Source organism: Geotrypetes seraphini, chromosome 6 (genome assembly GCF_902459505.1).
Source record: "Geotrypetes seraphini chromosome 6, aGeoSer1.1, whole genome shotgun sequence".
NCBI classification, from domain to species: Eukaryota; Metazoa; Chordata; class Amphibia; order Gymnophiona; family Dermophiidae; genus Geotrypetes; species Geotrypetes seraphini.
In genome coordinates, this window is record NC_047089.1 from 197,833,104 (window position 1) to 197,860,937 (window position 27,834).

The window sequence follows — 27,834 nt, forward strand, 5'->3', positions numbered from 1 at the left end:
TCTGCACCCAGAGGTTGTGAGATCAAATCCCTATGCTGCTCCTTGTGACCCTGGGCAAGTCACTTAATCCTTCAGTGCCCACTGCTTTGAATGCCAAAGCCACAAAAAGGTGGTATACAAGTCCCCATTCCCTTCCATACAAGCTCCCACAATAATCCCCAGCAGCACACACTCTCACTAAAAGTTTCACTTGATCCAAGATATGTAAATGTATACCAATGGGCTAGCTAGAAGGCAATTTTTGGTTAGGCCAACAGGTGGGCATATATTTCCCCTCTCACACACCCCCTCCCACATAAATAAAATACCTTAGCTGGTGGGGATCCTCAAGCCCCACCACCTGAAAAGTAAAACCACTTTGTGCTTTTTTTTGTGTTCCAATATTGGTACCCTGTGCATGCTCAGCTTTCACACAAACTAAGCTTGCAGATAGTACTACTGTTGCGAAGCATTGCACTTTTTGAAGAAGAGGGTCAGTGGGCTGCTGAGTCTTCAGCTGATGGGGCTTGGTGATCCATGCCAGCTACACATATGTTACGCTGCTGCTGCGTGAACTACAGCACCATCCAAACACAAAACCCAGAAATCCTATAGGCAGGCCACTTAAAATTATGTATGGTCAATGTTGACAAATGCATTTGCACATGCATACAAACCCACAATTTTATAAAAAGCCATTCCCACACCTAGAAAATGCTGTACAAAAATATTTTCAAAGTGGTTAAAAGAAGAACGTTTATTTATTTATTAACCAAGATCGCGATAAAATAAAACTGTGTAGATAAGTCTTGCATTTACAGATTCAAAGGCGGAACGTGTAGGGGACCAGAGTGCATATAAAAGTCCAGAAGCAAACTCGGGTGCAATTTCATCAGTTTAGGGAACGCTTCGCGGGCTTGCACTGCCTTTTACCATACACACGCAAGGCTTATCACAAACTGTGGCTCTGGAGACAACGCTCTCCTTAGGGGGATAGTAGTATCGTGCCCCTCTAAGCCCAATACGAGGCCGTTAAAGAAGTCAAGGCCACTCCCCGTACCATCTCCAGGTGCGGTAAAAGGAACCCCAGAAGAGACAGAAGTTCATTAACGAAACCGACTACTTCTCTCGTCTTCGATCCGATCTGAAGTCGCTGGCCCTGATTCACACGAACGGAACGAAACAGGCCAGAGAGCCTTCCCTTTACCGTGCCCCACCCCCCTCTGACGACACTGTTTACCTTCTGCCTCGTCCCTCTGCAATGACGCAACTTCCTATTTCCGGCGGGGCGGGACGCAGTAGACGGAAGGTACGGGGCTGCCCCAGGCAACCTGTGTGAATCGCTGTCGGCGACCGCAAAAAACAAGTTTGAAGGTAGGATGGGAGAATGAAAGAGAGATGGCTGCTCGAGGGCGGGGGAGGGGGAGCAAGGGGGCGAGATGACGGACCGTGGGCGGGGGAGGGTAGTGATAAGAAACGAAGCGTACGGGGTTGGGGGTACTAGCTTCTCCGAATGCGTGTGAGGAGGGCAGCCAGATCTCTGGTCACTGTTTTTCTGTTACCTGTTTTGCAGACAAGGGGAGCTGGTTTAGAAGGGACTAGCTTGTCAAACAGGTGTTAAATGATCGTTTAGTGTCTATTATTTCTCCAACTTCATTGAGCGAGAAGGAAAAAGTAAGAAGACTCGAGTCTCTAGTCTCATCGATAATTTACATTGTCTTGTTTTTGTGGTCTTCAGGATACCAGTATTTCCCCCATAGACTCAATATTCCTTTAGCATCTTTGATCCTTAAAAGTACTTATGGAGGGGACGAGGATGGGTTAAAGTGGTGTTATTCATCCAGTCTTTGACGTTTGTTTAATTCATTTGTTGTTCCTGTAGAATTTGAGCTCTTTTTTCTTTTCTTTTGGATTCTTAATAGGCTGAAGTTTCTGTCTTTTGTTTTCAGCTGTTGTATTTACGTTTTTCTTGTCCTTCACCATTACTTGTACCGTTTGGTTATCAATACTGGCAATGTTTTGCTTTTGTTTGAAGTTGTTTTTATTCTTTATTGTCAGGACATTAACTTTGGAAACATAATCATCAGACTGAAGTGGGCCAACTTTTCTGGTCTAGCTGTCCATGCCAAGGCTCCCTACAAGTGTGCAATTATTTTTCTTACTGCTACCACTCAAAACAGTTTAGTTTAGCACCATGCAGCTTATGTTGAATTTAAGCAATGTGGCACAAGAACTTCCCTGTGGATCTTGTGATGCTTTACACCCCAAGACCAATAAAGTAATTATGTACTATGTGGCTCAAACTCTTTTGAAGTCATGCTTCAAGGGGCTTGGCATTCAAGCATTTTCCCTGTCTGTCCTGATGGGCTCACAATCTATCTAATATACTGTAGATGGGGCAGTGGGGGGATTAAGTGACGTCTAGTGTCACAAGGAGCAGTGTGGATTTGAACCCACAACCTCAGAGTACTGAGGCTGTAGCTTTAAATACTGCACCACACACTTCCCTTTCTGAGGGGAGAGGAAGAGGGCATTCTCTTTCTGAGAGGAGGAGAAGAGTAGAAGATATATATTTGGGTAAGTATGCATTATTTTGCTCTAAGCTTTGATAGGTTTGGGAATAAAAGCTGAATTGTACGTTCTCTTCTATAGAAAGTTTAGATCTTAAAAGAGCAAACTTTACTTAGTTAGTCTCCATAGGACAATAGCCTTTTACAGTTATACAGTTTTGTAAGCTTGAACCTTCTGCTAGAGAGTTTCTGGCAGGCAGAGCAGGTTCTGGCTTAGTTTCCATTGATAAAGCTAAGAAAAAATATGAAGAGAAACTTGCGAAAGAGGCAAAAACTCATAACAATTTTTTTAAGGTACATCAGAAGCAGAAAACCTGTGAGGGAATCTGTGGGACCGTTGGATGATCAAGGAGCAAAAGGGGCGCTCAGGGAGAATCAGGCCATAGCGGAGAGACTGAATGAATTATTTGCTTCTGTCTTTACAGAAGAAGATGTAAGATATTTAGCTGAACCAGAAATGGTTTTCAAGGGTGATAATGCGGAGGAACTAAAAAATCTTGGTGAATCTGGAGGACGTACTAAGTCAAATTGATAAGTTAAAGAGTGATAAATCACCTGGACTAGATGGTATACATCCCGGAGTACTAAAAGAACTCAAACATTAAATTGTTGTCCTGCTGTTAGTGATCTGTAACCTTTCGCTAAAATTGTCTGTAGTACCTGAAAATTGGAGGGTGGCCAATGGTACGCTGATTTTTAAAAAAGGTTCCAGGGAAGATCCGGGAATTTACAGACTGGTAAGCCTGATTTCAGTGCCAGGCAAAATGGTGGAAACAGTTTAAAAAAAAAATAAAATTGTTGATTCAGCCGAGGGAGATCTTGCCTCACCAATTGGCTTGACTTCTTTGAAGGTATGAATAACCATGTGGATAAAGGTGAGCCATTCAATGTAGTGTATCTAGATTTTCAGAAAGCTTTTGACAAAGTTCCTCATGAGAGGCTCCTGAGAAAATTAAAGAGTCATGGGATAGGTGGCAGCATTCAGTTGTGGATTAGGAATTGGTTATTGGATAGAAAACAGAGGGTAGGATTAGATGGTAATTTTTTTCAATGGAGGAAAGTAAACAGTGGAGTGCCACAAGGATTTGTACTGGGACCAGTGCCATTTAATTTATTAATAAATGGTCTGGAAATTGGAATGACGATTGAAGTGATTAAATTTGCAGATGACACTAAACTGTTCAAAGTTGTTAAAATGCATGTGGATTGTAAAAAAAATTGCAGGCAAACCTTAGGAAATTAGAAGACTGGGTGTTCAAGAGGCAGATGAAATTTAATGTGGACAAGTGAAAAGTGATGCACATTGGGAAGAATAACCCAAATCACAGTTACCGGATGCTAGGGTCCACCTTTGGGGTTAGCGGCCAAGGAAAGGATCTGAGTGTCATTATAGGCAATACAATGAAACCTTCCTCCCAATGTGCGGCGGCCAAAGAAGCAAACAGGATGCTAGAAATTATTAAAAAAGGAAAGGTTAACAAGACTAGTAATGTTATAATGTCTCTGCATTGCTCCATGGTGCGACCTCACCTGGAGTATTGCGTTCAGTTCTGGTCTCCTTGTCTCAAGAAAGATATAACGGCACTAGAAACGGTTCAAAGAAGAGTGACCAAGAGATGGCTGAGGGAAGATATGATTGAAGTCTACAAAATCCTGAGTGGAATAGAAAGGGTACAAATGGATCAAATTTTCCACTCTCAAAAATTACAAAGACTAGGGGTCAATCAATGAAGTTACAGGGAAATACTTTTAAAACCGATAGGAGAAAATATTTTTTCACTCAGTCTACTTAAGCTCTGGAACGCATTACCAGAGGTTGTGGTAAAAGCAGCTGGTCAAAGATTCAAAAATGATAACACATGTCTCACGTAAAAAAATGGAGAACATTTCACACAGCTTCTATCTTTATGATGTGAAGCTGTGTGAAATGCTCTCCGTTTTTTTACGTGAGACATGTGTTATCATTTTTGAATCTTTGACGCCCACCATATTAAAATTCTTTACATATTTTCATTGGTTCCCTGAGGCAGGAACGAAACGTGTCACGTCAGAACCTGCAAGCTAAAAAGATAAGTTTGCTGAGTTCTTTTGAATGATATGACGTACACCCTTTAAGACCTTAAGCCTTTTTTGGCATTTTATTTATAAAGTTACAATATAATCTGTTGCTCATTTTTTTCATATGCGATGATTGGACGGTGAGGCGGTAGGGTTGGGGTTTCCCTCAGTTTCCACCTCCATGATTCTGAGCATATAAAACTTTTTTGCACATCTATTATATCATCTATACAGCATATTTATAAGAATCACTTAGAGTGATTTTTTTGTTTCAACACATGCTCTTTATCACTCTTCTTCGTTGATTCTTCTAAGTTTACCCTTTTCTATATATTTGCCTTGAGATCTACAGGCAGGCCAGGTTTTCAGGATATCCACAATGAATATGCATGAGAGAGAGATTTGCATACCAAGAAGGCAGTGCAGGCAAATCTCTGTCAGGAACAAACAAACCAAAACTGCTGAAATATACAACGATGTAGGCAAACTTTAATGTGACAACCAAAATATTTTAAAAACCTTTTTACCAAACAAGGGACCCAACAAGGTTGGACTCCCTTTTTCCTCTTGGCAAATCTCTGTCATGCATATTCATTGTGGATATCCTGAAAACCTGGCCTGCCAGTAGATTTCGAGGACCGGACTTGAGCAGCCCTGACTTTGATGATCAGAATTCCATTTTTATACCTTTACTTTCCCTGACAGGAACTTCTACAGTGGGTGATGATGCTGCATCCACAGGGCTGCTGGACCTGGATCTGGGGGATGCTCCAGAACTTGGGGAGGACCCCACTGTGCGCAGACTGTCCAGGTCATTAGCGCTAATAAGATTAATTTTGGATTACCTCCAGGAGTTAAGACTCCTCAGGCCTCTGAAGCGCAGTGCTTCCTTATGCGCAGTTCTAAATCTCAGTCCTCCTGTTTTCCATAGCATCAAGACATCACTGGGAAGTGCCAGAAAGACCCCTGCAGAAGGCAAAAGCTATGACTAAGCTCCATGTGATGGCTGCTACATTTAACTAGCTTTTTGTTACCCCTAGGATTCTTTGGTAGTGCAGGTTGCCAAATGCACCTCTCTTCCCAGTGAAGACGGTGTGGTGTTGAAGGACACCCACAATTGCAGAATAGATTTTGTGTTCAAACTCCACAGCATCCTTTGTCACTAGGACCTGTCACTCTAGTTTCGATACAGTCCGGTCACTAATGTGGACACATATCTCCCATTTTTGATTACTGGAGTGGATTACATAGCTGATGCCTTGTTTGATCTTTTCAAAAGTAAGAGAGGAAGAGCAAAAGTATGCAAATGAAGCTTCCTACAAGAGATCTCGCAAGAAAGGATTGACTCCCCGAGGGTTCAGGAATAGAATGTGGGTTTACAAGAAAGAAGATTAATGAGGTAAAGAACCTAATCTTTCCAAAGTAGGTATTGAGGTGACACCTGGAAATAAAAGATGAGGTCAAGGAAGGAATCTTAGTTAACCTTTACCCCACTATTCCCTCTAAGCTGAGTGGCTGCACACCTTTGGGTAGGAGGCCGCTCAGGAGGGAGATAGATGGGGACATACGATGGATGGAAGCAGGGTGGAGGGGGAAAGAGAGAGAATGGGGCAGACACTAGATGGAAGTAGAGTGGAGGGGGAGAGAGAAAGGGGCAGACGCTGATTGGAAGCAGGGAGAGGGGGAAAAGAAGGGGCAGATGCTGGATGGAAGCAAGAGGGAGGGGAGAGAGAGAAGGGGGCAGATGCTGGATGTAAGCAGGAGGGAGGAGAGAGAGAGAAGGGGCAGATGCTGGATGGAAGCAGGAGGGAGGGGAGAGAGAAGGAGCATACGCTGGATGGAAGCAGGAGGGAGGGGAGAGAGAAGGAGCATACGCTGGATGGAAACAGAAGATGGGGGAAAGAGAGAGAGAAGGGGCAGACGCTAGATGGAAGCGAGGGGAGGAGGAGAGAGAGAAGGAGGCAGATGGATGGAAGCGGGGGGAGGGCGAGAGAGAGAAGGGGCAGATGCTGGATGGAAGCGGGGGAGGGGGAAACAGAGAAGGGGGCAAACGCTGGATGGAAGGGGGGGAGAGAAGGGGGAGACGCTGTATGGAAGCGTTTGTGACTTGTGGAAGATATGGTAATTTGCAATTGTTCTGTAGGTCTTGAGTGACATAAGTAGTATTTTGTATTACTTCATATTTGGAAACCTACCTAAAACCAGTTATGTCACTCGAAGACCAAATGATGACGTTATGACCGTCTGTCTTATTTTGGTCACACTGTCAGAAGAGAGCGATCACTGGAGAAGAACATCATATTTGGGAAGATTGAAGGAACCAGGTGAAAAGGGCGACATGCAATCAAATGGCTGGACACATTGAAAACAACAATGGGGATGACACTGGAGGACCTTACCGGACTAGCACAAAACCAAATTCTTTTTAGATCGGTAATTCACGAGTCAATGATACCTAACAACAACCTCCAGAATTTCTGTTAGAATACTGCTGAACATTACTGTTAATATAACCAACAGGAAAATGCTGGACTGGACAGCTAGAGCTGACTGAGAGCCATATGTTAAAGTATCTGCATATATTTCCACAATATTGTAAACTCTATTCTGTTCGATATTCTGTCTCACTTTGCTGTGCATTATTTTGTTTTTTGGTACATAATTCCCTGGAGTGCGTACAGTGTATATAATACCATCAAAAACAAGGGAGTGGCAGTTTGTTGACAGTGAAGGGGTTCGTCTCTGCTTTGTTCAAAAGTGCCCCTATTGTCCCTTTCCCCTTTTTTTTTTTAAGAATGGTGCTCATACAGGGGGAGTTGTGCTAAATACCCAGTATCTAAATAAAATTCAGAGTAGCTATGAAGTACTGGCAAACAAGTAGGGAAAGCATACAGAGTATGGCACATTTCAACCTCCTTGTTAGTGTTTATGTATAATATGTGTGTGTATCTGTAAGAAGTACTCACAAGGTAATGTAAAAAATTTCTCTCACGTCAACTTTGTCCTTTGCTTGGATTGAAAAAGTTTTGCTCACATCAGCTCAATCCTTAGAGGGAACATTGCCTCTATCTCCATTGGAGATGTAGGATTATGTTAGGTTTATTTTGCTTTTACAATAAGAATGAATCTCATTTGTTAGGATATTTTGGGAATGATCTCACACTGAAGTTTACTTCTAGTAGGTTTTGTTGTTATTGAAGTGTTCCATATTTTTGCACCAGTAACAAAACCCTTTAATAAAATCATTAATAATTCTTGCATTTTGTCAAGCATCTTTCTTCCAGAGCTTGTGTGTTATCATATAGAGGCAAGCTTACCAAGTTGAACTTGAAAGTTCTTTTTAATCAGACCAGTAAAACCTTTATCCCAGGACAAGCAGGCAGCATATTCTCACATGTGGGTGACGTCATCCACGGAGCCCCAGCGCGGACAGCTTTTCAAGCAAACTTGATTGAAGTTTCAAGTTTGCACACTGCACCACGCATGTGTGTGCCTTCCTGATCCACTAGAGGGCGCATACCCTCCTCATGGTCCTCAGTTCTTAGTTTTCCGCTGAGCCAGAAAGACCTTGTCTCTCTTCTCTGCGTTCTTCTAAGTGCCTTTCTGGCACCGCGGCTTCTTTATTTTGTTAGGGAGTCGCTGTGCGTGTATTTCTTTGTTTCAAAAAAAAAAAAAAAAAAAGAGGACTTTTTATTGTGTTTTTCCTCCGGCAGGCCCTTCTTGGGCCTCAGCCATGCGGCTAGGCCTCATTTGCCTGCAGCTGTATTTTCTTCTTCCCTGGCCTCTCTCTGGGCTCACCTCGTGTGAGCAGAATGGCCGGGACCCTCTTTCCTTCGTTGGAATCGGACTGTGCAGCTTCGATCCCCGGTAAGTTTTTCTTTCTTTCTTTCTTCTAGGTGCGTTACCTCGGTAACGCCACCGGCTGAGTCTCAGGCATTCCAGGCATCGAGTGCGATCGTGCCCGCCTCTACGAGACCTTCAAAGCGTGCCTCCTTTCATGGGAATACTCATATCGAGGTTGCCCTTATGGAGTGCACTGCTGCACCTTTATTACCAGTTTCATTGGTACGGTGCCGACTTCTGAAACTCGATGTGCCTCGACGTCGACTGGAGCTTCGTGCCTCGACGTCGACTGGAGCTTCGTCCCTCGACGTCGACTGAGGCTTCGTGCCTCGACGGAGGCTTCGTGCCTCGACGGAGGCTTCGTGCCTCGACGTCGACTGAGGCTTGGTGCCTCGACGGAGGCTTCGTGCCTCGACGGAGGCTTCGTGCCTCGACGGGGGCTGTGTGCCTCGACGTCGACGGGGGTTTCGTGCCTCGACGGAGGCTTCGTGCCTCGACGGAGACTTCGTGCCTCGACGGAGGCTTCGTGCCTCGCCGTCGACTGAGGCTTGGTGCCTCGACGGAGGCTTGGTGCCTCGACGGAGGTTTGGTGCCTCGACGGAGGCTTCGTGCCTCGACGGAGGCTGTGTGCCTCGACGTCGACTGAGGCTTGGTGCCTCGACGGAGGCTTGGTGCCTCGACGGAGGCTTGGTGCCTCGACGTCGACGGGGGTTTCGTGCCTCGACGTCGACTGAGGCTTCGTGCGTCGACGGAGGCTGCGTGCCTCGACGGAGGCTGCGTGCCCCGACGGAGGCTGCGTGCCCCGACGGAGGCTTGGTGCCCCGACGGAGGCTTGGTGCCCCGACGGAGGCTTGGTGCCCCGACGGAGGCTTGGTGCCCCGACGGAGGCTTCGTGCCCCGACGGAGGCTTCGTGCCTCGACGGAGGCTTCGTGCCTCGACGTCGACGGAGGTTTCGTGCCTCGACGTCGACGGAGGTTTCGTGCCTCGACGTCGACGGAGGCTTCGTGCCTCAACGGAGGCTTCGTACCTCGACGTCGACGGAGGCTTCGTGCCTCAACGGAGGCTTCGTACCTCGACGTCGACGAAGGTTTCGTGCCTCGACGGAGGCTTCGTGCCTCGACGGAGGCTTCGTGCCTCGACCTCGACGGAGGCTTCGTACGTCGACGGAGGTTTCGTGCCTCGACGTCGACGGAGGTTTCGTGCCTCGACGTCGACGGAGGCTTCGTGCCTCGACGTCGACTGAGGCTTCGTGCCTCAACGGAGGCTTCGTGCCTCGACGTCGACTGAGGCTTCGTGCCTCAACGGAGGCTTCGTGCCTCGACGTCGACGAAGGTTTCGTGCCTCGACGTCGACTGGGGGCTTGGTGCCTCGACGTCGACTGGGGCCTGGTGCCTCGACTGAGGCTTTGTGCCTCGACGTCGACTGCGGCTTGGTGCCTCACCACCGCCTGAGGCCTTGTGCCTCGACGTAGTATGCGGCTGGGTGCCTCGACGTCGTCTAAGGCTTTGTGCTTTGATTTTCTGACTCACTGTCGACTGGGGCTTGGGGTCTCGATGTCGACTGAGGCTGTGTGTCTTTGTACCTTCAACGTCGGCTGCGGCCGTGTGCTCCGCGTCATTTGACGCTGGTGCTTTGACGTCGCCTGAGGCTTGTGCCTCGACGTCGACTGAGGCTGAGGGCCTCATCGTCGGCTGGAGCTCGGTGCCTCGTCGTTGCCGAGGCTTCGTGCCGTCGACGGAAGCTTTGTGCCTTGACGTCACTTGGGCCGTTTTACCTCGGCAGCGGCTGAGGTATTGGGCCTCGGCGTCGACTGCGGGTTTGCGCCTCGGCGTCTCCAGCTCCGGTTTGAGAGGCTTCCCCGCTTTCTCTTCGGTTCATTACGGGCAGCCGTGACGGAATCTTGTAGTGCGGAGTTTGGTTTCCTGGAGGAGACTCTCTCCCTGCTCCGGCTCTATTGCTCCCGCCATGCGTCATCTCGCTTGGCGCAGAGTGTGGCTGAGGATCCGAACCTCCAGGGTCGTCTTGCCGCTTTTACTTGCGTGAGTTCTGCGCTTCTTCAGGCCTCTCTTGCGGTGGCCACTAACCGCCTCTCAGACCGCGACCGGTCCTTCGCCCCTCGGGACGCCTCCAGCTAAATCCCGTCTGCCTTGGTGGGTTGGTCTCCTTCTCCGGAGGGGCCCTCTGGATACCTTTCTTGTGTTATCTCGGCCTCCTTCGCAGCAGCCGCAATAGCTGCAGCAGCGCCGGGTTAGGGTTCAGCCGCCGGCTTCGGCGACTCCTGGCCGTCCTTTTGACTATTCTCGCATAGCCTCTGGGTTGCTCCCCTTCTGGGGATTCCTCCCCTCCCTTCGGGAGGGGTGTCTCTGTGTCTACGCACCGGGAGTATTGCCTCTCTTCTGTCGGTTGGGCATTCCCATCCTCCCTTCTGCGTCTAGTCCTGGCCCTTCGTGACCTGCACTAGTTTCTAGTACGGGAGTGGGTCAGACTCTGCCCACCCCGGTCTCGGGAGTCCGTCGGGGCGGACCTGGACCCAGTTTGTCTGCGCTCCTTCTTGTCTCGGCCTCAGGGGGAGGCCCTTGTTTGTTTATGCCGGAAGGTGGCCCCTCTGTCCTCGGTCCGCCTCCGGTCTTTTCTGCCTCTGCCTCGGCAGGCTGCCTGTCGGCGCTTGAGTCAGCTGGTGTCTCAGCGGTCTTCGGCCTCGGCTGAGCTGTTGCTGATCCTTTTTGGATCAGGGGTCTCCACGGTGATGTCCCGCTGTTCGTCTGGTTTCATCTTCGTGTTCCCCGCTGGACCCGAGCATCTCAGTGATGGCAGGATCGGGATCCCGCTTCCCAGCACATTGTGGTGCCTCCCTCCTGGACACGCTCGTTTCGTTGGTGGGCCACCACTTCGTATCCCCGCATCAGAAGGTTCTGCCGATGGACTCCTCGGCATGGGCTTAGGGGTGCACCTCGACGGCCTTCGGACTCAGGGTCCTTGGTCGGGTGCAGACTGTCGCAGCCGCATCAATCTGATGGAGCTCCGGGCCATTTACAATGCCGTGGTGGATTTTCGTTATGGGTTGCAAGATTGCGGGGTCCTGGTGCGTCCCGACATCTCGGTGGCGTTATTTCTGTGACCAAGCCAGGGTGTACAGGTTCCCTGTTACTTTGCAGGGAAGCCCTTCGTCATTGGCAGGGGACGTTACACCACTGCTTCTTTCTTCGGGCGGTGTTTTTCCAGGGCGTGCAGCATTGTCTGTTGGACACGTTGAGTCGCCCTTTTCGACCGCATGAATGGTTGCTCCATTCTCGGACTCTGCGGCATGTGGTTGTTCGGTGGGGAACCCAACAGGTAGTTCTGTTCGCTTCGCCCCTCACTCACTGGTTGCCTCGATATTGCTCGAGGATGTTCTCCTGGGTTCGCATCGAGGAGGATGCTTGCCTTCTCGATGGAATGGGCAGGTTCCTCTATGCGTTCCCTCCCTTTACTCTGATTCTCGGGTCTTTGATACACCTCCTGTCGGTCTGCGCCACCAGGATCTTGATGGCTCCTCTGTGGCCCTGGCGGCCATGGTTCTCCCGGCTCCTCCAGCGTGTCAGGGAGACTCAGCTTCTACCTATGTTCCCGTCTCCGCTGTCTCAGTGTTGCGGTTTCTGTTGCATTCCAATCTGCAGTCTCTACACTTATCAGCTTGGTTCCTCGCAACGTGCCTCCCTCCTTCTGTTTCTCTCAGTCGGTGGGGGTGTTCTCAAGGCCTCTCGAAAGATCTCCACTCGGCAATGCTTTTCCCAGATATGGTCCTGATTTGCTGAGTGGTGTGCTGAGCACCGCATGGATTCGCTCTCTGCCTCCTTGCCTTCAGTGCTGGATTTTCTGTTGCACTTGTCTCGGTCTGGTCTCAAATCTACATCTATTCGAGTCCACCTCTGTGCTTTTGCTGCCTTTCTTCGGCCGCTAAATGGGACGCTGCTCTCCGTCCACCAGATGGTTTCCCGTTTTATGAGGGATTTCTTCATTGTACATCCCTCCGGTGGTTTGGGATCTTTGTGTGTTCCTGGCTCAATTGGTGATACCTCCATTTGATTCCATTGATGAAGCTCTTTTGAATTACTTCACCTGGCAGGTGGGTTTCCTGGTTGCTCTCACGTCTGCTCGCAGAGTCAGTGAGCTGCAAGCTCTGGTTGCGGACCCGTCTTTTCCTGTATTTCATCATGACACGGTGGTCCTGCGTACTCAACCCCGGTTCTTGTCCAGGGTGGTTTCGGACTTTCCTTTCGATCTTTCCATTGTTCTTCTGGTCTTTTTTCCGAAGCCCCACTCGCCTCCTAGCGAGGTGGCGCTTCGCACAATTGACTGTCAGAGGGCGTTGGCTTTTTGTCTTCAACGCACTCAGTCTCCTTGGACGGTTCCTCAATTCTTTTTGTCCTTCGACCCTAATTGGTTGGGACGCCCAGTTTCCAAGCGCACCTTGTCCAACTGGTTGGCTGCTTGTTTTTCCTTTTGCTACGCTCAGGCTGGTCTCGCGCTGCAATGTCGAGTCACGGGACATAAAGTCCGAGCGATGGCGGCTTCTGTAGCTTTCCTCAGGTCGACGCCTATCGAGGAGATTTGCAAGGCTGCCACTTGGTCTTCGGTTCATACTTTCACCTCCCACTACTGCCTGGATACTCTGTCCAGGAGCGACGGCCGGTTTGGCCAGTCGGTTTTGCGTAATCTGTTTTCTTGTATTGCCAACTTCCCTCCGTCCCTTTTTGGTTAGCTTGGAGGTCACCCACATGTGAGAATATGCTGCCTGCTTGTCCTGGGATAAAGCACAGTTACTTACCGTAACAGGTGTTATCCAGGGACAGCAGGCAGATATTCTCACAACCCGCCCGCCTCCCCGAGGTTGGCTTCTTTGCTAGCTATCTGAACTGAGGACCATGAGGAGGGTATGCGCCCTCTAGTGGATCAGGAAGGCACACACATGCGTGGTGCAGTGTGCAAACTTGAAACTTCAATCAAGTTTGCTTGAAAAGCTGTCCGCGCTGGGGCTCCGTGGATGACGTCACCCACATGTGAGAATATCTGCCTGCTGTCCCTGGATAACACCTGTTACGGTAAGTAACTGTGCTTTCCTGCATCTTTATTGTATATTTTCTAGTCTTTTATTGCATTTCTTCAATTGGTCAACAGAGTTTATATCTGATTTGAATGGCTTGGTATGTGGATTTCTGAAGGACTTAATTGTTTGGTTCCAGAGTCATTGTTAGATTGCTTCATCCTCTTTCAAATTATTGGGAGAAAGAAGTGGTGTTAGGTCATTGGATATTATAGTAAATATGAGAAGTGTAAGGAATTTGCCCCATGAAGAATTATTAATCAAGGAAACTGGTGTCAACTTCTGATTCTTCTTTTTTATTTATTTATTCTAATTTGATATACTGCTCTTCTCAAAACCAAATCAGGGCAGTTGACAATGAAAGTGTTCAACAAAACAGTTAAATAATAAACAAAACATAATTTTAAAAAATGAAAAAAATAGGATTTTTCTAATCCATTTATCTTCACTTCACTCAGTTCTTCTTTGCACCCTATGCTTCATCAACATTCAGGGAATACCAAATGAAATAACTAAGCTTTAATTTTGTACAAGCTGATAAGTAACTGGAGATGGTTTAGGAGTTCCAAAGCAACAGTAGTACATAGCTAGAGCATCGTAAGAACGTAAGCATTAGAGCATAACCGTTGACAGACTGAAGGTCCATCAAGACCAGTATCAAGTTTCCAGCAGTGGCCAATCTAGGTCACAAGTACCTGGTATGATCCCAAAAGAGTAAGTCAGATTTTATGCTGCTTATCCTAGAAATAAGCATTCGATTTTCCTGTCCATCTTTAAAATGGCTTAAGGACTTTTTCTTTTAGGAAATTAGCCAGATCTTTTTTAAACCCTGTTAAGCTAATTTCTTTTATCACATTCTCTGGCAACAAATTCCAGAGTTTTACACATTGAATGAAGAAATATTTTGTCCAGTTTTACATTTACTAATTAGTAGCTTCATTGCTTCCTCATAGTTCTAGTATTTTTGAAAAGAGTCAACAAGTGATTCATGTCTACCTGTTCCACTTCACTTGGCATTTTATAAACCTATGTCATATCTTCTCTCAGCTATCTCTTCTCCAAGCTGAAGAGCCCTAGCTGCTTTAGCCTTTCCTCAGAGGGAAGTCATCTCCATCTCTTTGTTTTCATCGCTCTTTTATGTCCCTTTTCTAATTCTGCTCTATCTTTCTTGAGATTCAGAATTGTGCACAATATTCAAGGTACAGTTGCACCATGAAATGATGCAAAGTTGTTGTTCAAAATTTTTGTTTTCCATTCTTTCCTAATCTTAACATTCCATTTACTTTCTTAGCTGTCACTGCACACTGAGCAGAGAGTTGCCACATATCATCAGAGATGACACCTAGATCCTTTTTCAAGTTGGTGATTCATTTCTTGCTCCAAACAACAAATTTTGGAAGGGCATGGGCTCTATAATAATAAGTCAGGGTTAGTCAGGTAATCTGGAATCCTGTCGCATACAAATGGGAGAAGCATAAACACTAGTAACCAGTGGAGCTGAATGAGCAGATGAGTCACATGATCTCACCTATTACCGGTTTTGCTGCAGTATGTTAACATAACATAATACAGTACAGTTACTCATCCAGTTTCGTTCTATATGGATTACAGAATTCCAGATAGCTATATACCAGCTGTAGGAAGTACAGTAGTCAAATTACATTATTCATCAAAGAAATATCTTAATTAAATGCTTTCTGGAAGAGGTACATTTTCAACCTTCTACTCGTTTGAAATTGTAACATCCAAAAGAAAAGATTTCCTGGTTAAAGCTGTCTGATAGGAAATATGTCCTAGATGGAAAATGAAGTGTCATAGATTCTTGATTATGAAGGAAAAATAAGGAGATGTTTTATATAATTAGGAGCTAACCCATGCATATTTATCTATTTTTGTATTTAAAATTACTCAGCAGACCTCTATAAAAAGCCAGTAGTTACCACTCCCCATCACGACTTGGCTCTTTGTAAACTTGAGTCATGAAATGCCATTGGATTGGTATTGCAGTTTTCAAGTACTGTTAAAATTGAAACTGCAAGATCAACCTGTATTTCTGGCATCTCATGACTCAAGTTTGAAGAGGGCTCTGTCATGGTGGGGGGACAAGAATCCCACTGTTTCTTCTGCTGCTGATGCCAAGTAAGGAGACTGATAATCCTAGTGACTCCAGACTGTTTGAGATGGCTGTGGTATGCAGATCTGGTCCATTTAAAGCGGGACCAGGGTCTCAGGCTACCTTGTCATCCAGGATTGCTAACACAGAGCCCTAATGTCCTGGACCATCTAGAGTGCTTGGGCTTTTGAGTGCACATTAGCTTGCAAACGCTATTCGGAAGTGGTCATTCCCACTCTCCTGATGTCCAAGAAGCACACAATGCTGTTAGATTAAGCAAAGGCCTGGAAGAGTTTCCAGAGCTGGTGAACGCAACAGAACGAGGATCCAGTTACAGCCCTGATTGTAGTGGTGCTAGCATTTCTTTAAGAAGGGCTTGAAAAAGGCCTAGCAGTGGGCTCCACAAGTCATAGGTCTCTCGTGCTTCAGACCTCAGACCAGCAAAGGAACATTGGCCTCTTGTCCAGATGTATCCAGATTTTTGAAGGGAGCATTATGTCTGTATCTGCCAATATAGCACCCTTTTTCATTGTGGAATGTGAATCTCGTTCTGCAAGCTCTAGCCAGAGCTCCATCTGAGCTGTTGGAGGAGGTATCAAGAATAGAAGTCACTGTGAAAGCACGACGAGTATCAGAAGTGGAGGCTCTATCATGCAGGGAATCTTTCCTCAGAATATTGGAGATAGAAGTTATACTGCGTACAGTCCCATCCTTCTTGCCATAGGTAGCGTCCAGCTTTCATGTCAACCAGGAGGTCCGGTTGTCAGCATGTACGCTTTTGGGATCCAAGAAAACTGACAGGATCATGAAGTTGCTAGATGTATGCAGAGTGTTGCTGCATTACCTAGAAGTGCCTAATGAGCTTTGGCTATCGGATCAACTCTTTGTATTAGTGGGCACTAGCTGCCGGGGACATCCGGCTTCAAAAGCAACCATTTCCAGGTGGATTTGAAAGGCCCATTCCATTAGGAGTGTAGTTTCCTCCTGGGTGGAGTCAAAAGCAGTGTCCACGGAAGAGATATGTAGAGTGGCCACTTGGTCCTCTCTCCATACTTTTACAAAATTTTAAAGGGTGTATGTAGCGGTAAAATTGGATACCACTTTCGGAGCTTTAGTATTGTCAGCAGGCTCATCTGTCCCACCATTGATTCCAGGGACTGCTTTGATAGGTCCCAATTGTTCAAGACTGACGTTCCTGTTGTGAACCGCCTAGAACTCTGGGGTATGGCGGTATATAAAAATAAATTATTATTATTATTGAACTAGTCTTTAAGCCCGTTACATTAAAAGGTGCTAGAACAGATGTGTCTGTCTGTCTGTGTTTCTTTATCTCTTTCTCCTTGGCCGCTGTCTGCCCCCAGCACCCACCTCCCCCCCAAATGTCTCTCCATGGCCCTCTTCTGTCTTTCCCCCCAGAGCAAAGCTGTTTGTCCCCTTTCCCTATCTCTCCATGGCCCCTTCTGTGTCCCCCCAGCACACCCCTCCCCCCAAAGCAGCCCCCTATCCCTCTCCCTGTCTCTCCATGGCCCCTGTGCAGCAGCATTTCCATCCCACTTCCCCATGCAGCAGCAACAGCATTTCCCTCCTATCCCCCCTTTCCTGTGTAGAAGCAGTAGCAGCATTTTCCCCCACTCCCCCTTTCCCTTTTCTTACCTTATCTTCCCTGCTCCGTTCGGCCCTTCCCCCTTCTTTTACTGCCGTTGTTGATCCGGCCTGCTCCTGACCCTCCCACCGCCGACAAACCTCGGGACTCCAGCCACGTAGGCAGCACTTTAAACACGCTGCTTCGCGGCCTTCTACTGGCAATTTCCTCTGCCGCATCTGTCTCCGATGATGTCATCAGAGACGCGGCAGAGGAAATCGGCAGAGAAGGGCGCAAAGCAGCGTGTTTATAGTGCTGCCTACGCCGCTGGAGCCGGGAGGCGACGGAGAGGGCAGGGGTGCTAGCGGCCGGCAGCGGTGAAGAGCAGGGAAGGGCGCGCATGCCACTTGTCTTGCCTCGCATGCGCACTTCCTATGTATGCTACAGCTCACGGAAAACGGAAGTATGCATAGGAAGTGCGCATGCTCGGCTTACCGATTTATTATATTAGACTAGAAGGGAAGATTATGTACCTACCTTGTTTATTTTCTTTCTAGGAGATAGGAACATTAGTCTTGAAGCCTGCCCTATCAGTGGCCTGCCATTCTGTCTTGGACTTGTCTGTAGCTCTGGACAGCTTTCTTGTTCCCTTGGCCTCTAGCAAGAACTGAGTAAGAGAAGCTCATCTATCTCAAGAAACCAGGGGGTGTCCTATAGAACAGTGTTCTTCAACCACCGGTCCATGGACCAGTGCCGGTCCACAGAAATTTCCTGCTGATCCACAGGACCAGCACATGCTTCAGGCCCAAAACAGTGTTCTTCAACCGCCGGTCCACGGTGCGATTGATGCGGCGTTATCTTCGAGCCAGCTCCCTCTTTCTAACTGATTCAGTGCACAAAGCCACGGGCAGTGGTTCCTACGGGCGTCCTGCGCCTGAACCGGAAGCCTTCTCTCTGACATTGCAACTTCAGAGGGAAGGCTTCCAGATGAGGCACGGGACGTGCAAGGTGCAATTAGTACTATTATGGGGGCGGGGTCTGGAGTGGAGATTGGGTAGAGATGGGCGGGGTCTGGCCCACAACTTAGCCCAGTGTTCTTCAACCGCCGGTCCATGGACTGATGCCGGTCCACAAAATAATTCTTTTATTTCTGCTGGTGTAAAAAGGTTGAAAAACACTGCTATAGAACACCATGCCTGTTAGTACAGGCTGCACTCAAAGTAGGTGGTCTGTGTTCCACCTTGTTATGGGTTATAAAGTGTTCATCATGAGCAGAACAGACTTGTTTCTTGGGGAGAATCCCCATACCCTTCCCTCTTATGTTTATTGACTTCCTGCTTTGATTTAAACTGAGGAGTACCGGACAAGCCAGGGAGAAGGGAGGTGGAGGGAAAAAATGCAAATGAGGCTTTCTACACCCACCACGCCGGTGAAGGTGCATAATCCCACTGGTTCAAGAACCCACTGGTTCCTTTCTCCTAGAGAAAAGATAAACAAGGTAGGTACATAATCTTCCCATATAAGGAAGACAAGCAGTTTTGCTATCTTCCTCGGCTAGTAGAAGGAATAGCCCTTTTGTCTGGTAGGACTCAAAGAAAAACAATTATTAGGTAAACATGCTTAATTGACAATCGTTTGTGAACTGCTTTGAAGCATTGCTGGGAAATGCAGATTATTATGTTTTGTTAAAATGTGTTGATCATGATTAATGTGCAGCCATAATTTCCCCCCCCCCAAAAAAAAAAAATCTTATCTATTTTAGCTAAATTATGACACTTAACTTGGGGTTCTGATAGTCTCCTGGAACTTGCAATTGTCTGATATAAGACCCATATTTTCATTTTAAAATCTTAGAAACACAACATGGAATGCTTCTTAAAGTGTGGGGTTTACAGAACACCAAGACACAGAGGTATTTGTTTCTTGCATTAGGGGATTAGAATTTCTCATTGATTTCTCCCTTTTTTTTCTCACTCTCAGGACGTGGCCATGAGACAGCAACAGGCAGCTGTGGCCGGTAAAGTGTTTATCCAGAGAGATTATACCAATGGCACCCTGTGCCAATTTCAAACCAAGTTCCCTCCAGAACTTGAGAACAGAGTAAGTAGCTCATGTAAAATGCTTACGCTGGTATACTTGGAGGCCTATAGTCATAAGATTTATTGTGGTACTTTATGTAAATATTAGACCTTAAAAAAATATTTTTTAATCTGGATAACTTTGCACAAACTTGCAGTTTAGAAAACATTATCTTGAGGAAAAAAAAGGCAGGGTTAGAAAAGTGATGTGGCCAGGCTGTCAGAATTAAAAGTAGGCTGTAATTCCATGTGCGAGCTCATTGTAAGAATATTCAAAAGATGCTATATTTTGTAATATATGATATATCATGTGGCTCCCTTTATTCAAATGACAAGATTATCTGTTGTCTCTTGAAAACTCTTATAATACAGCACAAACGTATTTGTTGAACTAAAAGATATCTATTAAGATTCTAGGTTTCTCCAGAAAAAAATTATACCGGTTGGAGCATTACATTGCCCATTGGTTCTAAAAAGTCATAATACACGTGTCAAATCACATTATTATGACCACTTTCCAATATCCAGAATAACCGCCTCTGGCAGCATGAACATCACAACTATGTACGGCAATACAGCAGTTCTTTTCTAAGGTTTTATTTCTAATATCAAAAAACCACAAGCAACCTTAGATAATTTCAGTTTAAATTCACTTTAGGACCTCAGCGGTGCATACCGTGTGTAAATTTCATTCACAGTTTCATTAGCACCAAGGTCTTCATCGGTCTATTTTTTAGTAGTTTTCCATTTTTATATATATATATATATATATAATTTATAATTTTATAGCTCTGTATTTATCTGATTTTAATACTCATCTCTTTCATAAAGCATAGCAGGGGTTCTTCATTCCCAACAAAGGCTATGTTTCGCCCAAAGGGCTTTATCAAGGTATTTCCCCCTGACAATAAAAGAGAAAAATAACAGTAAATATAATTCAGCCATAACAGTCATAGCAAATTTTTAACTACCCTCACAGAAACTTAACTTAAGATCTATAAAGGTAATCTTATTAAGCTTTAAAGTTCTCCCAAATACCTTTGTTATGCCGGTTCCATGAATGCTACACAATCCGTTTAGCTGAGGTCCTAAAGCGAATTTAAACTGAAATTATCTAAGGGCGCATGGACATCAGCCAGATGCCATGGGAGTGACTCAGTAAGATGCTGGATGGTTGCTAGAAGTGTCTGGAGCCATGCAGACTTTAGAGCGTTCTACAGTTGACAGGCGTGTGGTGCTGGATTCAGTCATCAAACATGTCAGTCAAGGTGGTCCCAAATGTAAGGTCTGGGGACTTTGGAGGCCAGGGAAGTAGCTAGAAGTCTTGGTCATGCTCTCCAACCACTCCCGAACAATTCTAGTGGTATGACTTGTTGCATTGTCCTGTTGAAATATCCCATTGGCCATAGGGAAGACTGTCAACATATACAGGTGTACTTGATCGGCAAAGATGGAGAGATGCCCATATTGGTTGAGAGTGCCTTCCAGATGTATCAAGGAGTTTGTTCTCGGCGTTTTCACGCCTCACACACCAATGTCCATCTGTTCGATGGAGCTCAAAATATGACTCAGCAGAGAAGGCAAGTCCAATGATGGTACTCCTGTGCAAATTGCAATTATTTTTTTGTGATGAACCCTCATGAGCATGGGTGCAGTCACCAGCCATCTGCTCCAGAGCCCCATTCGCAACAGGGTTTGCTGCACAGTCATTTTGGACGTACATCTGGAAGCCTGCTAGTTCATTTGGATGTTGAGTTGCTCCAAGGTAGCCTGCCAATCGGCCTGCACTAACCTTCAGTCAACGTTCACCTCTTGCATTGATTGCTTGTGCTGCCCCACAGTTACCATGTCGGGTTGTCAAAAAGGTTCCATTAGTCCACTCACAGTACATAGTACACAGCAGCCTGTGAACAGTTCACAAACTCCACTGTTTCCGAAATGCTGTCGCCTTGGCCTTGTAGCTGATGATCATGCCTTTTTAAGTGACTGATAAATTATGCTTTTTTCCCCATAACAACTCCTCCGGTTGCTTTATTGGCAACTTGCTGACATCTCGTCTTAACTACCGACAAAGTCTGCATGCAACACGTGCATTTGTTATTTGATTGTACGTCCCTGACGTGGTCATAATAATGTGACTCGACTGTGTATACTTTGGATTCTCAGCAGAACTCATTGTAGTGTTTGTTCCTTGCTTGTCTGGTGACCTGATATCAGTCCATATGTTTTGAGAATGAGTTTCTCAACAGTAGTGCTTTTCAAAGAACTTTTATTACCCAGCGAGTCACTCTCTAAAAACAAATGCTGAATGGTAGCGATAGCTAGGCTGACAATTACCTTCTAATCTTAAAGGTTCATGTAACTGTTCAGTGTTTCATGTTCCTTGATTTTCTATTGGAGGGCCGAATCTCGCTTGCCATCCAAGTTCCAGATGCTGATCATTGATCACTGACTTGTAACTATTTGTACAGAAATATAAAGACAAGAGCTTAGAAAGGGAAACATGTCGAGTTTGGGAAATTATATTTTTCTTTCAAAATTGCCTGGTTTCCCCACCACCACCACCAAGGATGTTTGTGGTAGTAATGACAATCATCCCATTTTCTCTTTATTAGGGCTGTTAGCAATCTGAAGGCTTACCGCTTTATCAGAAATAAGCTGGTATTGATAAAAGTCTTTTATCCAAGTTCTTAAAAGGACACACACTGCAGATCAAGTTGCTTTAAATCAATTTAAGTAACCTGTAGATAACCAGGAACCACACAGTGTGCATCTGTAAATCATTTTTGTTTAAGACCCGAGCATTGGTTCTGAGCTGGATGTTTGCTCATTGTATTTAACTAATGAACCAGTGGCAGTCAGTGGCACTTGAATGACAGATAATAAGCTCTAGACCTTGGTTTCTGAATTGTAGTGAGCTATGAATGGTGGGAACCATGCTGAGCACTCTTGTTAAATGTGATCTTTCCTGCAGATTGACAGGCAGCAGTTTGAAGAGACAGTTCGAACTCTGAATAACCTTTATGCAGAAGCAGAGAAACTAGGGGGGCAGTCATACCTCGAAGGCTGTCTGGCTTGCTTGACAGCTTACACAATCTTCTTATGCATGGAAACACATTATGAAAAGGTGAGCACTGCTGTTTTGTTTGTCTTATTCCCCATACTCCCTCCCCCACTCCCTGAAAAAGTGCCATTCTGAACTTGGTACTGGAGCAATTACTGATTCTCTTTGGTTTCCCATATACAGGTAAAATTAACAACAGAGAAGCTTGCCATCCATTATTCAGACTAATAGGGCCTAGTGACCAGGCTTCAAGTATGGATGGGCTTCTATTTATTTTATGTAGTCAGACTTGTATGACAGCTGGGAGATCTCCTATAGCACAAAGTGCAGTGGTAAGGGCAAGAAAAGGTAATAGCCAAATTGAGAGAGAGTTAGAGAGAATAGTGTAGTTCTGGAAACAACAAGGCTATCATTAGATAATAGTAATATGAGATTGTATTGGATAATATATTCTGTAGAGAACAAATGTCAAGATTTTGTTATCTTTTTATTGATTTTGGTAAATGCGTATGCATGTTGATTTTTAATTGTCAAACTATGCAGTTAGTGTATGAGGAGTTATACATAAACAACTCTTTCTTAGTTAATCTCCACTATCACTATTCTGACTTTGGTATTCATGCTGAGTGGAATTTCTTTGGCACAAGCCATGGAATTGGTGGAACTGCTAAAAGGTTCCAAGTAATACTGAAGTGCTAGGAGCGTGTCATCTGGTATCTATCATGAAATTCAGTGCTCTCTATCACCGCTTGCTGGTACATGGACATAACCCATCTATCTGGATACTGTGACTAAAGGAAAGAAAATGATCGCGTAAGACCTATAAGGGATGATGAAAAGAAGAGAATGGCATGCATATGGTTTAATCAGTGATCTGAAGCAATGTCAAAATATAGAATTTTGTTTCTGCAAATTGGCACTGAACAAAATAATGCTTTTTTCAGCTACAGTGGCAAAATAACTTTCAGAATTTAAAGAAGTTGGTTGGGCTGAGAACAATTCAGCAACCCCTCATATTTTACCTTCCTTTAGACTCCCTTACAAGGGCAAAAACAGAGTGAACAGGAGGTGAGGAGTGACCTAGTGGTAGAGCTGCTGTCTCAGCACCATGAGGTTGTGGGATCGAATCCCAATGCTGCTCCTTGTGACACCGAGCAAGTCACTTAATCCTCCATTGCCCCAGGTACAAAATAAGTACCTGTATATATGTAAACCGTTTTCAATGTGTAAATACAATAAAGCAGTATACAAGTCTCATTCCCTTTCCCTCCCCTCTTACCTCCTGCCAGGTGCTGTAGTTTCCAAACTGGTTTTTGGACAGGCTTCAGTTGCAGCAGTGGCTTTGAGAGGATCAGGGGTACAGGATATGCTTGGATGAGTGCTGCCCGATTCAGCGAAAAAATTTTCGATTCGATTTGGCCCATTGAATTGATATTTTCTATTCAATTTGATTCACTTTTCCTGCTGAATCAGATATTTTGGGGTTTTGTTTTTTCTTCAAATGGCCTGGGGGGGTTATTTTGTAGCCTCTTTCACCCACCCAACCCCTCCTTTGCCTTCTCCAACCCTACGCTGGCGCTGTGGTGTAAACAAAAAAGACTTTTCCTCTCTTTGTTAGACAGAGAGCGTGAGCTAGGACCTAGCACCAGCTCTGGCAGGATACACATTTCAAATCTGACATATTGTAATCACAAAATAGAAAATAAAATTATTTTTTCAATCTTTTGTTGCCTGGTCATTTTATTATTCAAATCATGTTGGTCCCAGGCTCTGGTTTCTGTTTGTCTTCTGTTAACTTGCTCACCAGGGTCTCCTGCTCATTTGAAGTTTTCTTCTTTTTTCCGTGCTCACCATCTATCTTCCATCTCTGTACCTTCCCTTCCATTGCCATATCCATCATCTCTTTCCCATTATCTACCATCTCTTCTGTCTCTCCCTCTCTCCCTGCCTTTTGCCTCTCTATTCTCCTCCAAGCAGCATCATTCCATTCCTTCATTCCATTATCATGTGCAACATTTCTTTCTCTCCCCATGCACCGTGTCCACATTTCTCCCTCTCTCTCTTCTCCATGCATGTTTTTCATCAACATTGGGGCTTGCTAACATCTTTGTTTTCCTAAACCTAGGCAGGACGCCTGTCCATTAACTCATTTTGTTGGGGAGAGCCGACAAGGACTGCGAGTTAAAGGACAGTTTTTAGCTATGTGAAGATTATTGTTATGGAGTGAAGAAAGCAGGACCATGAGTAGTATGAACAGTAAGTAAAGTGGACTGTTACTGGATCATCATCTGAATGTTTCAGATAAGTGACTCTAAAGGAGAACGTAAGAAGTGTAATGATGGTTCCAATCATTTTATTCCTTCATATTGGGAAATATATAAGGCACTAAGCTCTTCTTTCATTAACTATATGTTGACACCTTGCACTTTTGGTGGGGTGTAACACATATATATTTATCTGTATAGCTTATTTTATTAGATTATGAAGTCCTGAAAAGGTTTTGATAAGTGTTTACTAAAGGTAAATCATGCCAAATGAATCTGTTTGAAATCTTTGACTGGGCGACCAGAGAATTGGATCAAGGATGTATGCTAGATATAATTTACTTAGATTTCAGGCTCTTGAATAAACTTGACAGGTTGAGGTTAAGACCAAAGTGGTGAACTGGATTAGCAATTGGTTGACGGACAGATGCCAGAGAGTGGTAGTTAATGGAATTCGCTCAGATGAAGGAAAGATGAATAGTGAAGTGCCACAAGAATTAGTGCTAGGACTGATTCTGTTCAATATGTTTATGAGTGACATTGCCGAAGGGTTAGAAATTGAGGTTTGTCTTGTTGCTGATGATTCCAAGATTTGTAACATTTTTGTACTCTGGAGGGAGTGGAAAAGGATCTGCAAAAGTTAGAAGAATGGCCTTAACATCTGATAATTAAAATTCAATGCAAAGAACTGCATTTGGGAGAAGAATTCCAAGAGAGCAGTATGTGCTGGGTGGTACCTTCCCTTCCATTGCCATAGAAAGATGTACATTGGTACCAGAACCCATTATGTATCATGTAAGGAAAGCTTATAAGGTAAAGTCTGGTATTATAACTATGGCAAATCCAACCTATAAACTGTGTGTCAATTAGGATAAAACTTGTACTGGAAAACTTGCACTGTAAGATTAACTAGGGTAAATTATAACCAGTAAACTGTATACAGCAGACCCTCAATATTTGCGGGGGTTAGGGGTAGAGCCGGCCCACGAATATTGAAATATTACAGATAACTTTCAGGGCCGGCTCTGACCCACCCCTGCCTCCCTCCTGCATCCCAGACCTTCCCCAGACCTTACTTGGTGGTCTAGCCACGACGTGGGGCAGGATCGATCGTCCTACGCTCCTGCCCCTTGCAGATCCATCATCAAAACAGCTGCCGTGAGTTCCCGTTGTAGTCTTAAGACTACAACGGGAACTCGCAGCAGCCATTTTGATAACGGTTCTGTAAAGGTTCTGGTCCCAATACAGCCTCGCCCAAACTCTGCTGTCTCGGGACGGATGCATCCGGAGACACCCCTTAGAAAGAAACCACAAACATTCTCATGCAACCAGTTGTATCTAAAGAGTGTCTGTTTATTTATTAGGCAAGCAGATATATTTATAGTCTCCCCTTTGTGCATGCGCATTCACAAGCTAGTTATGGGGGTCGTTTCTCTCAGAGAACATATCTTCTTGTATCTCGAACCTCCAATCTTGGGCCTACACCGTCCAAATGAAATTGAATGAAACCAAGACAAAACTCCTTTGGCTCGGCCCAAAATTAGCTCACCTACCCGCCTCAATCCCACTGTCCTCTGGCTCCACACTGCAGCTTGAATTCTCCAGCAAGATCCTGGGCGTCATCATTGACTCCACATTGTCTTTCAATGACCACCTCAACTCCCTGGTAAAAAAATGCTACTTCAGCCTACACATGCTGAGGAAAGTAAGATCCTGTTTCCACCAAAAACATTTTGCTGTTCTTGTCCATCATCCTCTCCAGATTGGACTACTGCAATTCTATTTTCATAAGCCTAACAAAGAAAAACCTTCACAAACTCCAACGGATTCAAAATGCCGCGGCCAAGCTTATCTTTGAAAAAAGTAAATTCGATCATGTCTCACCGCTTCTTTCCAAGCTTCATTGGCTCCCGATAATTTCCAGAGTTCACTTCAAATGCATCTGCCTAACCTTCAAGATCCTCCATGGTACCCTTCCTCCATTAATTCCGCTCTCCTGGAATTCCTCAAATCTCAATACCATCAGACCCACCCAAAAACTAAAATTATCCTTCCCCTCACTAAAAGACATCTCCCACCCAGGAAAACTGGGGACCTCCCTCCTCTTCAGATTCATCGAGCTCTGGAATAGCCTTGCCTCCCCTCTTCGGAACCTGAGCGCCCTCGAACCCTTCCGTAAACATCTGAAAACCTGGCTTTTCTCAAAAACCTAACACCCCCTCCTCTTCTGATATCCCTGCCCTCTAATCCTCACCCATCCCTCCCTCAGAGTTCCTTTCTCATTACAATTCTTGTAAACCATGCCGAGCTCTACAAATGTGGAGATGGTGCGGTATATAAACCCAAGATTTAGTTTAGTTTAGTTTAGTTTCTGAAGACAACTAAGGTTTCGTTTTTGAGGAAAACGCAGTTTCATTTCTTATGTATAACATCATCTTAGAAACAAGCAGGGAGGGGAGGAGGGAAATTCCAAAGCCAACAGGAGCAGTCATAGCTACAGTTAACAAAGAGAAAAAAGGTTTTGTGACTTCTTTCAGTGTAACAGTCTCTGAACATTCATATGTAGCAAAATAAGCTTGCAAAGAATATACAGTATAATCCTACAGGCTCTGCACAGGGCAGGAGCGTAAGATGATCAATCCTGGCCTGCGTCACGGCTAGACCACCAGGTAAGGTCTGGGGAAGGTCCAGGATGCAGCATTTCTTTAAAAAAAAAAAATCACAAATAACCAAATCTGTGGGTACGGAAACCGCAGATTTAGAGCGGGTACTGTTTTATGTATATTAGTAATAGACCATAAATATGTGTCTAGCTAGGAAAAAACTTGTATTGGAAACTTGTACTGAAATTATGGCATATCTAGAGTAAATTGTAACCTGTTAACTATATACTATGTATGTTTAACTTGTAACCCGTTCTGGTCTCTTTGGGGACAATGGGATCGAAATTGAAATAAATAAATAAAAGGCTAATGTGCATGGATGGGAAGAGAGTCTTTGTGGTGATAGTGTCTGATTGGGAGTCAAATATCAAAGGATGTCTGAAATAGTCATCTATGCCCCATATTAAATTTCTATAGGTCAATATGTCCAAAAATTGGTAGACTTTGGAATCTAATAATCTCCTTCCATTGGTTTTTGAAATATATTTTGAAGTATCCTGAAAATGGTTTTCTACCAGCTCAAAAGATATGATGCA

At 45.2% G+C, this 27,834-nt stretch overlaps 1 protein-coding gene across 3 annotated transcripts in view; it reads left to right on the top strand.

Annotated features, from left to right (window-relative positions):
* The first annotated feature begins 1,200 nt into the window (after positions 1 to 1,200).
* Positions 1,201 to 27,834, top strand: part of GOLGA7 (golgin A7) — a 97,794-nt gene continuing 71,160 nt past the window's right edge. For 2 of the 3 annotated variants that reach the window (XM_033949718.1, XM_033949720.1), the window contains exons 1-3: positions 1,201 to 1,353; positions 19,210 to 19,329; positions 22,282 to 22,434. In XM_033949718.1, the coding sequence (XP_033805609.1) occupies positions 19,219 to 19,329; positions 22,282 to 22,434 (264 nt within the window). In that variant the 5' untranslated portion in view covers positions 1,201 to 1,353; positions 19,210 to 19,218. Of the gene's footprint in view, positions 1,354 to 1,631; positions 1,654 to 19,209; positions 19,330 to 22,281; positions 22,435 to 27,834 lie in introns of those variants that run through there. The other variant, XM_033949719.1, reaches the window with a different exon arrangement.